The sequence below is a fragment of the Charadrius vociferus genome, unplaced genomic scaffold (genome assembly GCF_000708025.1).
Source record: "Charadrius vociferus isolate BGI_N301 unplaced genomic scaffold, ASM70802v2 scaffold556, whole genome shotgun sequence".
Taxonomy (NCBI): domain Eukaryota; kingdom Metazoa; phylum Chordata; class Aves; order Charadriiformes; family Charadriidae; genus Charadrius; species Charadrius vociferus.
In genome coordinates this window covers 17,967-30,747 of record NW_009648647.1, presented here as the reverse complement: position 1 = coordinate 30,747, position 12,781 = coordinate 17,967, and the positions used below count along the sequence as shown (strand labels likewise).

Genomic DNA, 12,781 nt, shown 5'->3' with positions numbered 1-12,781 from the left:
TTGTGGGAGGAGTTAGAATCGCTATATTGGAACACCTTTCCCAAGCTGTATGTATACATATCTCTATAGAGTACCTTGTTTCTTATCATTGGACTTAATTTAGTCTAGCGAATGTCAGGTCATGATTCAACTATATTTATTAATTTTGCATCTTTATATTTTCTTGTTTCTATTTCTAATTAAAACATCTGCTGCAGAGGTGATTAAGAAGATAGGAAGCTACTGGTTTATAATGATATAACATCGATAGAAAATATTAATTTACAAGTTGCAGCCCTTCTCGTATACCACAGTCAGAGATAAGCCAAACGGGATTTCGATTCTATAGAAATGCAAAGCTTTAAGCTTCCAAAAAGGATTATATGGCATAGGTGCATTAGGATGAATGAAAGCACGGAAAATATATGCTTAGACATAAAAATTCCAGTTGCAAAATTTAAACTTTGACCCTATAATAGTTTGCTCTGCAGTTCTCTTGGGTAAATACTCTGTTTAAATGCATGAATCTTTCCCGTGTAAGTGACTTCTGCTGCAATTTGAATCATCAATCAAAGATTTTTGGCAATTGATATTACATAGTGTGTCTCAGTTAAAGTAATGTCTATATTGTAACAGGCTGAAAATAGTCAAAGCTTATTATAACACACCAAGTGAGTAAAGAACTAATTGGAGTCTTTGAATTTTGACATTGGTGACCCTGAAAGAACAGCTTTTCTTTGTATAACGATGCTGATTATGTGCACAGCCTGGCTTTTATAGTGACTGTGCATACGCTAGTTTGTATTAGGAATTTATAAAACAACCTTATAAATTCTTTGTGATCTGAGATACATCTAGTGAAAACAAATCAATATTGCTGACTGCAGCAGCAATTTTCGCTGTCTATAATTTAAGAGTCTTTAAGGTTCAGGCAGTGACTTTTTTCTTTTTTCTTTTTCTTTGTTTTCTTTTGAATTAAGTTCTTGATCAGGTGTGTCTTCCATATTTGCTTTTGTGGCCTGAAGATACTAATTTATTTCAATTTAAGAAGCTAAGGTTATCTCTAAGCAGCAGTACACTTTCCTCCCAAACCACTTAAAAGTGTTTGATTATTATATACATATGGTTTTAACATTGGACACAATTTTATTCTGTATAAAAAAAAGTTACGTCAGTTGATGCATAAGTCAAACTTTTTTGTTAAAAAGTTTGAATGGATAATAAGTTATATGACTATCTAATAAAATACATTTGGATTTAATTCTGTCTTCACAATTATGGCTATTAAAACTTGTAGCCTATAGGTTCACTTTTAACTCTTAGAGCATTTAAAATTAAAATGAGGGTGTCAATTTGAAATTAGGAATGAAACATTGGAAGCTTTAAGAAAGCATTAACCAGCATTTCTCCTTAGGTGTTTGATATCACTTCATCCTTAAGCTCTAACTCGTTGCAGCCCTGGTGATGGATCATGTTATGCCCTGGAAGACATCCCTTGAAGCTTTCTTTTATGCTTGTCACTTTACGTCTTTCTATAGAAACTTGCTAAATAGCCGGTTTCTGGTTGGCTGTTCCATTCAAACCAGAGAAACTCTCTGGTCTGACTTTCTCAGGTACTCGCACAGATCCCCAGAAACCTTAAGCAGCCTCCTGGCATCTGTACAACGGGAAGATCTTCTGTCTTCAAAGCTAGAATGTACACAGAATTAAAGCAAAATTATGTCCTCCCACTGTAAAAAATTGTATTAAGCTTTGATATAAATTCATTCAATGGAAGAAAGTCTTATTTTGAATTTAGAAAGCACTATTTGTATCCCTTCTTGCCAGTCAGAAAATAAGTCGAATGGTGAAAGCATAGCACAAAACGCAGTATTTTGACCATTAAGTCAATAGAAAAGAATATTTAAAAAAAATAATTGGGCATATCAAGTGCATAAAGACTGTTTAGAATTGTAAACACAGAATTAGAAATTCCATTAATATAGATTTACCTCGTGCCCAGGTTTGTAGTTTTTACGTTAGCCTCAAATAATGTAAACCTATGTTCTGTCCTCTTTTTTTACTTCTGTTATTTAATTCTAATTTTGTTTTCCTTACCTGCCCATAGTGACCCAGTAGGCCCACTGAGAAGCCAGCTGCTCAGTAGGTTTGGGCTGCCTTGGGATTTCCAAAGTAGATGGGATTTTCACTGTAAACTTTTGAAAGGTTTTCTTCTCTTCAGGCAACATATTAAGAATGTTTCCTGCTGCAACATTAATAAGTCAGAAAAGAAAACCAAAGTAGGACACTTCTGATCTAATTGATTTGTTTTGTCCTAGTGGCAGAAAAACTAACTCTGCATTACTGTCCTAGTACAGATGAATACCAAAGAAAGAAGCCTTTAATTTTGGCTCTCTTTAATAGACAAGCAGAGGAATAAATGTTAGCCAAGTACAATACTAAATCTTTATGGGATGAAGAAAAGCTTGTTCAGCTATAAACTATTGGGTAAAATGAACTGTAAAAGTGAATTGTCAATATTTATTTGTCAGAATCTTTAATTTTTTTTTTCTTTATAATGATATTTTGTAACAATCATCTGCCTGGCAGAGAAGGAAATTATTCTGTAAGGAACTAGGGAAGCCTTATGTCCTATTGATTTCTATCTTATGCTTTGTATTTCCACCTATTTTCTCACTCTACTTCCTATGGCATTCTCATCAGGCAAGAGGCAACGCGGCCAGTTCAGTGCTATGTACTCACTGGCCACCAAGTATTTGCGTGCTGATTGTTCGCTTTACTGTAACTCCCAAACAGAGCACCGTTTTGAGTCTTCCTTGTCTTCCCAGTACAAATTGTCACAATCCCTGGAGAAAATTTGCCGGTTGCTCCAGAGGAGGTCGGGAAGAGTCGGCTTAGGCACACAGGCGGACAGACAACACTGTTGCCTACAACTCGTACCCTTAGGAAGCCGTTGACTCCTGGGAGTCACAGTAGACGGCTAAAATTTATCCATGGTGTTGGGCTCTGTTTTAATTCACTGTTTTAGGCTGCCTGACCTATTTGCTGTAGCGTATTTGATTGTAATTATAATGCAGTGATTATAGTCTTCATTTATCACTTAAACTAGGTTTCTTCTACCTCCTTTGTTTTTATGCTGTCTGATCCTGTTCAGATATTAAGCTCTGTATGTGGGTGTGTATAGTATGTGTGAGTATGAGAAGAGATGCTTGCTTTAGTGGAATTAAATTTTGAAGATTAAAATTCAGCAGTATTATTTTTCCTTATCTTTTCGTAAAGACTTTCATTAATCCTACCATAATATCTCCAGAAGGTGACCGGGGGAGTATGCGCTTTGATTAATGTTTGTTTAATGCTGGATTATCTATAGTATTCATGTGTTTTATTCACATTAAAACTGTGCCTATCAGCTCATTTTCATGTTGAGTAATCAGATATAGTTGAATGAGGAAGGTGAGCATTAGTGGACTAAGTGACTTTTTAAGTATAGTGAAGGACAGAACAAATACAAGCCACAGTGCACGGAGTCTTTTCCAGTATTCTTCTGAGTTACAGTGGTCACACAGTGTAGTAAACATCTATTTTTCATTGGAAAGTGTTGATATTTCTTGCAAGTCTTCCTAATGCCTATACTTAGATTGTAGTCGCCTTGTGCCCCCTCTGAACAAAATACCAGGCGTCTTTGCCTTAAGAACGAGGGTAGATAAAACTAAGGAAAATGTTTAAGTCTGTGTTTCAAGAGAATTTGTGGAGAACTAATTAGTAATTATCAAATGCAGATCTTAAGACTGAAATGTATTTTATGCATTTCAAGTATTTTTTTTTCTCTTATACAACACAGAGAATATTGTAGCCAAAGACCAGAGATTATATGAGAATGCTGTTTGTAAGAAAAAATACAATAAGCATTTCAGACAACGTGCAAAGTACGTGTAAAGAAATGCCACATAAAGTACCATTGATTTGGCTTTGGGAAGAAGTGGGCTGTAATTCTGCGTTTTGTTTCGTAGGTACATCATCCCAGCTTTGCAGAGGACTGATGCTGGCTTCTATCAGTGCGTCGTACGGAACAGGATGGGGGCGTTGCTGCAAAGAAGATCTGAAGTCCAAGTGGCATGTATGTATGAATGGAAGTTATTCTGTGATTCATTAGCTAACCGATTTTTTCTGGGGGTAAAAAACCAACATACCAACAACATTTGCTGGTCTGAAAAATGATCAGATATCATATTTATTAAATTTTAAAATTATTGCATCACAAGAAGTTTCCCACACTCGTTATCTTCTGGGAAACAGTTCAAAGCAGTGCAGCATTACTCTTTAGAGCAATCCTTGAGCCGTTCAAAGCCACCGAACCAAGATCATTCGGAGATAGCTGTAGCATGAGAAAACTGTTATACCTTCCCTAAATACGCAGGGATTAAGAAAGGCCATATAGCACGAAACAAACTATCAGTCAAAACAAAACAAAACAAAACAAAAAAGCCCAGAGGACAGCAGAGGGTATCTGAAAGAAAACTATACGGTGGAGATAGCGCCATGAAGATTTCAGATCATAATTCTTTCTTAACTTTCGAGTTAACATATAGAAAATATAATCCAAGTAACTTGTTTGAAAATAATCAGAAAATTAGGCCTTATTCTTTTTTCAAAGTAAAATCATTAAAAAAAAAAAAGGACAGATTTGTATACTGCGTGTAAGCAATCCGATACATGGATCAAATTTCTCTTCCTGAGGGTCAATAACGGGAAACTCAGTAGTAGTAAATGTCACTTGATAAGTGGAATTTAGATAAATTGTATTATTTATTAGAAACCCAATTCCAAGGAACTGATTCAAGTTAATCACTATGTCATGAGGGAAGTTACATGGGATTTCCTATGTTTTTAAAATAAAACCAGTTGCAAATGATACTATGTAATTTTTGGTATCATTTTCACCACTTCACTGTATTACAGTAAATCATGTTACTACATCTGTACTGCCAGTAGCATCAGTCATTTGATGTTTGATCTCTCAGTGGTATTGTTCCAGAGATGCTGGGACCTGATGTAAAAATCCACCGCTGCTAAAAGGGTTTTTTCCTTCCCTGCCTTCTACCAGCACTTATGCCCCCGCCGTTTGCTCCTCCTGATGATCCTGTGCTCAGTCTGACGTGTCTCAGCCCCTTGCAAATACTGCTGTTCTGTTTCAGTGAACGACATCAGGTCACAGAAGATCTAGTGAAAGCCACAGGGAGGGTAACTGAGTGGGGCGGGGGACCTCCAACAAGCTCAGCAGGGGAAGATGGAGCAGGGGAGGGTGAGGGGGAGATGCTTCTTGCTCGGCAGCAGCGAGCCATTAGATGAGCCTAGATGCCTCTGGGGTGGGGTCTACGGGTGTGGTTTCAGGGGACAAAGGCTTTGGTAGCAGCACCAGAGACACATACCCATTTTTTCCTCCATCCCACTAATCGTTCCCCATCTTGTGCTGCAACGTAGGACACTATCGCTTTAGGCGCAGCAGGAAAACTTGTTTGTGCAGCTGTGGACTGGGAAACTTCTCCAACATTAAAAAAAAAAAAGCAACAATTATTTTGTAGGGTTTGCTAAAATAGTTCTTTCTGCCACGTCTGCTTCCCTGTGCAGCTGTGCAGGCAGTTGTAGTTACAGTGGAGGGAGCAATTCTTGAGGAGGGACTTGTGGGAACGATGGTGAGGAATACTTTACCTTGATGCTGCTGCTGCAAAAGAATTTTGTCTCCTGAAAAGACAGTTTTATTCCCCTCTGAATGAGGGAAAGATTTGCAGTGAAGTGTTTTGTGTCTCCAGGCTTTTTTGTGTGTGCGTTCGGTTGTTCTTGAGAGAGAAAGCAGTGTAATTGTTTCATTTTCTTTGGTTTTAATTTTTTTTTCCCCATTTAATTTGTAGTTCTGCATTTCTGAATAAGGGTAAAAAGCTCTCTCTTAAGACTTCTCTGTCTGAATTAAGCAGTCTATTTATTTATTTATTTTCACTGATAAAGGTATTGAGACAAAGCAAAGCAGTTCTTGTATGACTTGGGAGACCTTTGGTCTCGAACCTATAGTGACCTATATGGCTTCTATAGTGAAAACTCCCAGTCAAGCTTGCACTTTATTCCCACAGATTAAAGTGTTCTACAAGTTTTAAATATCTTCTTTCTCCTCTACCCAGGGTAGGTACTGATACCCTCTGATTGTTTTCTGTATTTTAACGTTTTTGATCTGAATTAATTGATTTAAGCTGTGTGGACATAACGAAGTGTCTGATATTTTACCATATTTTACTTTTTGATTATTCTTAAAAATGTATCGGAAAGCAGCATTCCAAGGAGTTACTAAAGTCACCTTATCCAGACATCAAGAGTTGCAGGGAACTGTATGTTGGATGTTTAACTCGGAAGGATTCATGGTAAATGAACTGGTTTTGCCGCTGGATAGAGGATGCTTCCCAATGCACTTGAACTCAGGATCTCTAGTGAGAAACTGAAAGGCACAGTTCTAATGTGCATTGAGAAAGATCAGAGGTATTTTCCATGTCTGAGATCTCTGAAGTAGCAGGGAACTGGTTAAAGAATTAAAAAATGTTCTCAACACGTGCTAACATATTATTTAACTTAATGGGAACAGATATTTGTGAGAAAACTGCTGAGTAAATCTTAATTACAGAATGGGCTTAAAAACTCTTGGATTGTGAAGGCTAGAATAATCATATGACAGCGAAGTTAATTAGATCCACCTACGCAGTTTGAAACTTCTTTCAAGTAGATGATCTGATTACAGTTGTAAGAAATATGGAGCAACAGAGGAAGTACAATGCTGATTATGTCTGAATAAATAACTTGAAAATCACAAAGATGATTAAAGCTTCTTTAAAATACCATGTGTTTTTAATTTCTGCTCTTGTTCTGTCTCTTCTCATCTCCTGCCATCCACAGACCTGATAGTAGTCTTCTGTGTTTCAATGTCCTTTGCATCCCTCTCTGCAGCAAAGAACTTGTAAAGAACCCTGTGGTCCTTAAAACAAAAAAAAAAGGAGGGGGGGGAATTCAGTGGCAGAAGCCAGAATAGTTCTCTGTGTGTCAGTTTCTTGGTTTAAGGCAAATTAAAAAGCATAGAAGTTCTTTGTAGAGTGAATAAGTGGGAGCCTATAGCCTTGTTTATTTTAACGGTAGGAATGTGATACAAAAGGCAAAAGAAAAACAAGAAGAAAACGTTCACTGAAATTTTTACAAGGATTCCATAGATATGTAAACTCGTCTATGAAATAAAACCTTCAGAGCCAGAGGTTCTGCTACTGTAGTTTTCTTTATTCCATTAAAATTTTTGTTAAAAGCTGCTCTTTAATTCTACTGATGCTTTTGTAAATGCCAGAGATCCAGATGCACTGCTGAAACGGTAGTGTGGTGCCAGGAGAGCTAACAGCTACCAGCAGGACTCCAGCCTTGTTATTCTGAGAGCCATTTGGCTTCCTTGCGTAGACCTGACTATGCGTCGGTTTGACTACAAGTGATACAGCTGCTTGTCTATTTGTGTAGCTATGGATAAAAGGATTAAAAAAATTGGACACCAAAAAATTGATAAAATTATATACCCCGTGTGCATTCCTTTGCATTGCATGGGAATTTCTTTTCTATTGTGCAAGGATTTATTTAAAAAAAACAACAGCCAAAACACTAAACCTCAATTAAAATATCACTTTCCATGAAAAACAGCCTCAGTTATTGCAAAACAACACTGAGGCCGTGCAGTACTGCTGGCTGATGCACTTCTTGTGTGCACCAGCAGCGCTTGGCTTTGCCTTATGCCTTACTGCTCATATAAATCTGTATTAATCAGCACTGTCTCATGATCTGTAGTGTCATGTTGACCAATTATAGCAATGCCAATGACTATTGTAAAACACAGTTATTTCTCTGTCCACTGAAAAGAGATGGGAAGAGAGACAAGAACTTCCAGGACTCTTAGTGTAATTTTTTCTTTGCAGACATGGGAAATTTCATGGACACAAACCAGAGAAAAACAGTGACTCAAGGACAAGCTGCAGTTCTAAACTTCCTCCACATACTCAGCTATCCAAGACCACAAGTGACGTGGTTTAGAGACGGGCACAAGATTATACCAAGCAGCAGAATGTAAGTCACTTCAAAGCTCAGAATACCCCCACCCTAAAGGATGATTAATTACATTTGATAACGCAACTTACATTTTAAGTACACTAATTAAGGTTTAAAGAGAATAAAGTAGCCTTGTTCATACTAAGTTTGAGATAAATGACTATTTTAAGAACATCTCTGAACTTCCTAAGCAGTTTGACAAAATAATTCATGTGATTTTAATGGTTCTGGTGCAGCATGAGGGAGTAGATACACAGAATGTCTGCACTTCCTTCACTCTATTCATTTTCATGATGCATTTTAGAAAAGTAAATGCTCATCTCTCAATTATGTTTACTTGAGTGGACCAACTTAATGAATACTGAGATTCTTCTTTTTTAATATCTGAATCTGATTTTTGATTACATGGAGTTATGCTTAATACTATTTTTAATACTATTAATACTACAAAATTCTAAATATTGCTTATTTTTTCCTTATCTTTTTAACCTACAATGACAGTTTTATTTCTTTTTGGCTAATTACCTGCTCACACACTAATGGCACAGTACTTGCACTTTGGTTAGTTATTATCCTGAGGTGTGCTCGTTTATCCTTTCCTGAAACAGTTATGAAGCCATCCTGTGTTTTTACCTGCACGGTTGTATTTAGAGACTGAAGGGGTTAGCTGTAACATTAAAAAATGGTGATAAAACTTCTTTTACTTGCCTAATTCATTATGAAACTGTTAAAATGCCAAGAATGTTGGTGGTTATTTTTATCTGTGTATTATATTTTCATGTGTTCAAAGGGATAGATGTGCTAGCAACTGACGGTAATGGGATATTATTAAGTTCCGGAAGGGGTGGTGAGTCTTCAAAAAGGAAAGGAAAACTCTTCTTGGATTTTAATTTCATTAATCTGTGCTGTATGTTTTACTGCTGCTTATGTGCATTTTTTAAACCTGAAAGCTAGTATTACAGGCTCTTTGAAACTGTTGAAATTAGTATTGCAGGGATGTGAAGCAACTATGTAATAATTTATGAATAATTTAATAGTAATTTGATGGGAAACAAGCTGGAAGATGAAACAATGGGTTTCTGGGCAATCTCTTGAAGAGAGCTAAGTGACAAATCCTGAGTTATTAACCATTAAGAATCTACTTCCTCCACTCCTGCCACATTACAAATTTTCTTTTGTCAATGCTGAGAATACACAAATCAAAAATATGCAGATGGTGAAAAAGCCTTGTTATGGGGGTATCGGGCAGTGTCTCGGGAACTGTTACTGGGGAACAGAACAGAGTGACCCAGGCAAGCATGCCGTGTCTGAAAATGAGATTTGTGTGAATTCTCTTACAGTTTGGAAAAATTGCAAGTGTATTCGTTAACATCAAATCCTAATTTTCATATGCTATGCTTTAGTCTTACTCCCACCCTGTTGGGATTGTTTGGGTAAAATCACTTGTAATTCACAGCCCTGTGGTAATGCTTACAGACGGGAAACCCGTAGAACTCTGCTCTCTAATAGGGGTCAAATATACCTAAAGGTTTCAACATATATTTTATTTCCCTGATCAGAAATTTTGTCTGAAAGGAATCTGGGGATCATTGTCTGGCCTGTGTAGGCGTTTCTGAAAACTCTTGCAGCAGAAGTATACATTCTGAAAGTGTGCACCTCCTTGGAAGTTTGATATGTATTGAACAGTAAGCCTGATAAGTTCAGGAAGTGACAGATTTATGGTACGCATACCAATCCTCAGCGCACTCTATGTGCAGAAGATCTGCTTCTCCCTCCAAAAAAGTATTGGAAAAACCGTATAGCATCCACTCACGTCATGCTGGCTGGGAAATTCTGGAAGCAAATATGGCAGCCCTAAAAATATAGGAAACCTGAGAGAAGGAGAGGATGCATATAAAACTGTAAAAGTATCTTATGGGAACTCTTTTTCTTATCTGTGGAGCAATTTGTGCATTTAACATCATGTTTTCTGTACACAAAGAGGTGCATCAATTTAACGGATCAGTTTAGCAGGTGGTGCAGTTAGACTGATGCATCAATCTGACCAGATCACCTGCTAAACTGATCAGGTGAATTGATTCAACCACCTTGTGTGGATGCTCTTGAAACTGATTAAAAGGACCTTATATTGCTAAATCAATATAAAGCTTTTTTAATCCTCTTAAACAAGCTTACAATGATTTGGCCACATCAATCAACTAGTCTGTCAGCTGTAATAATGATCTCTAAGTGTGACATCGCTGCAGCGTATGCAGACTGAGGAAATAAGCAGTGCTAAAAATGAGGACGGTAGCGGTACCCAATAATTTCTCACCAGTGCCTGTTGAATACAGACAAAGTTGGGATTGCCCAATATTTTATCTGTAGCTATTTTTAAGAAAAAAGTTCTTTTAAATAGTTGGTCAAGTTAACTCTGGCTCACGCAAAAGCCTTAATGTACACGTACTTAACACTGCACCATTTTTATGCCATAATAATGATCCTGGTGCTTATTTACACAGGGCTACTGTCACCGCGAGAATGAATTCATTTCACTGATGTGGAAACAGAGAGTGTGCTGAGTTGTCTTTATGTGAGAGACATGAAAGATCAAAAGGAAGGAGTAGTTCTGAGAAAACTAATTCTTAAGATGTTTCAAGGAATGTCATTTAATTGGCTCTGCAATAGGATTTACCTAGCAAGTTTACAGTAGTAAATGCTGATGTCTTTCTCTTTTGGTGTTTACTGGTATTTAGGACATTTGTGGGGAGGGCTTCTGCCAGCTCTTCAGCATCCCAACGGTAGTGTATTTCTAGGGAGCCAAGATAACAGAATTGCTGAATTGTCAAAAAATTCTGGTATCACTATATGTATTATTTTAAAGATACTTTGTAATATGTCAGATAAGACTCTTGTTTGTTCATTGTGTTTTCTAATGATTATTTGTACACATTAACACAGTTGCCAGTTGTAACAGATCATAGAATCATAGAATAGTTTGGGTTGGAAGGGACATTTAAAGGCCACCTAGACCAACCCCCTGCCATGAGCAGGGACCTCTTCCAGTAGATCCGGTTGCTCAGAGCCCCGTCCCACCTGACCTGGAATGTTTCCAGGGATGGGGCATCTACCACCTCTCTGGGCAACCTGGGCCAGGGTTTCACCACCCTCATCGTAAAAAATGTCCTCCTTATGTCCAGTCTAAATCTCCCCTCTTTCAGTTTAAAACCATTCTCCATCGTCCCATCGCTCCCCTCCCTGATCCAGAGTCCCCCCCCAGCTTTCCTGGAGCCCTTTTAGGCACTGGAAGGGGCTCTGAGGTCTCCCCGGAGCCTTCTCTTCTCCAGGCTGAACCCCCCCAACTCTCTCAACCTGTGTTGATAGGAGAAGTGCTTCAGCCCTCAGAGCATCTTTGTGGCCTCCTCCGGACCCGCTCCAGCAGGTCCATGTCCTTCTTCTGTTGGTGACCCCCGAGCTGGAGGCAGCACTGCAGGGGGGTCTCACCAGAATGGATATTCCTGAATTCCGATAAGCAGGTGTAACGAACCTGTAATTTCCTGTTTCTCTTACTGATCATTAGGCTGAAAAAGATCAGTTTTTTAGGTTGGGGGAAAAAAAAAAGGAAAAAAAGATTCAGTGCATATCTTAGGTGTCACCTTTTTTTAGTCAGAATGGTAATCCTACATGCGAGTGTGCATGGCTGTGATATATTTTCTGGGAGAAAGTTTCTTTTGAGACATGGTCATTTTTTTTCAAACTGCATATTCTGTTTAATTTAACTGGTAGTGTAACTCATGGTGGAATTTTGCAGCAAATAACTATGTATTAATTCCCATTTTAGTGGTGTTGGTGCCATAATATTTTGTTAAAGCCCCTGGATAAAAACAAGAATAGCATGACAAGTTCCTCCTAAATGAGTGGGCATGTAAAGTCAACAAATCCCTGTATAATATATGAATGTGCAGCAAATGGCCTGCTCATGGGGTTGTTGTTATAGTTTATGACTTAAGGCAACTAACAAATCTGCAGTAGAGCTAGTGCAACATCATGATGGTGTGTATTTAAAATTTTAAGTCTTAAAATTTTCTCCCCCCTGCTTAGTACAGTGCGCATTTATATTCCTTTTGGATTTTGTGCATTGTCTGTCACCAAAGCCTCAGCGTGGTATTTTAAAGGCGTGTTTCTAGATGATCAGAAGGAAGCAGTGTACGTGCTAGAAAAGTATCAGGTGGAGAATCAGAGAGAAGACAAAAAAGATCAACAGCAAAAGAAAATGAGTAAGGAGAGGAATTAGGATTTAGGATGTTTTTTATTATTATCTTGCATGAAAATTTCCCCAGTTTTAGAAAAGACTTCACGTTACGCCTAGACAGATTGATGTTTCCAAATAGACCAGTAGACTAATGTGGAATTCCAACTGCACTGTTATCCAGGTCTTGACTGATGGGATGATTTCGCCTGTTTCTCCTCACATCTTACAGAAAACAATAGCCTCTCTAAAGGTAACTGCATCAAAAGAAATTGCTACTCTGAGTTGTCAGGGCTCCAGCTTGCCTGGCCCGGGTGTACTTCATCAGGCCTAAAAGCAGAGCGCGTTTAACTGCCTTTACACGAGGCAGGTACAGTAGCTCGGAGAGGCACAAAGGACAGTGGCACTGTCAAGGTCTACAACTGCCTTTCAGTTGTGGTATTGAGGAATTAAATTTAG

At 38.0% G+C, this 12,781-nt stretch overlaps 1 protein-coding gene across 1 annotated transcript in view; it reads left to right on the top strand.

Moving 5' to 3' along the window:
- LOC104287704 overlaps positions 1–12,350 on the top strand; it is a gene marked incomplete at its 3' end in the record, with an annotated part of 152,037 nt that extends 139,687 nt beyond the window's left edge. The window contains exons 5-7 of the mRNA XM_009886429.1: positions 3,990–4,096; positions 7,965–8,112; positions 12,175–12,350. Of these exons, the coding sequence (XP_009884731.1) occupies positions 3,990–4,096; positions 7,965–8,112; positions 12,175–12,350 (431 nt within the window). The remainder of the gene's footprint in view (positions 1–3,989; positions 4,097–7,964; positions 8,113–12,174) is intronic.
- Between the last annotated feature and the right edge of the window lie 431 nt (positions 12,351–12,781).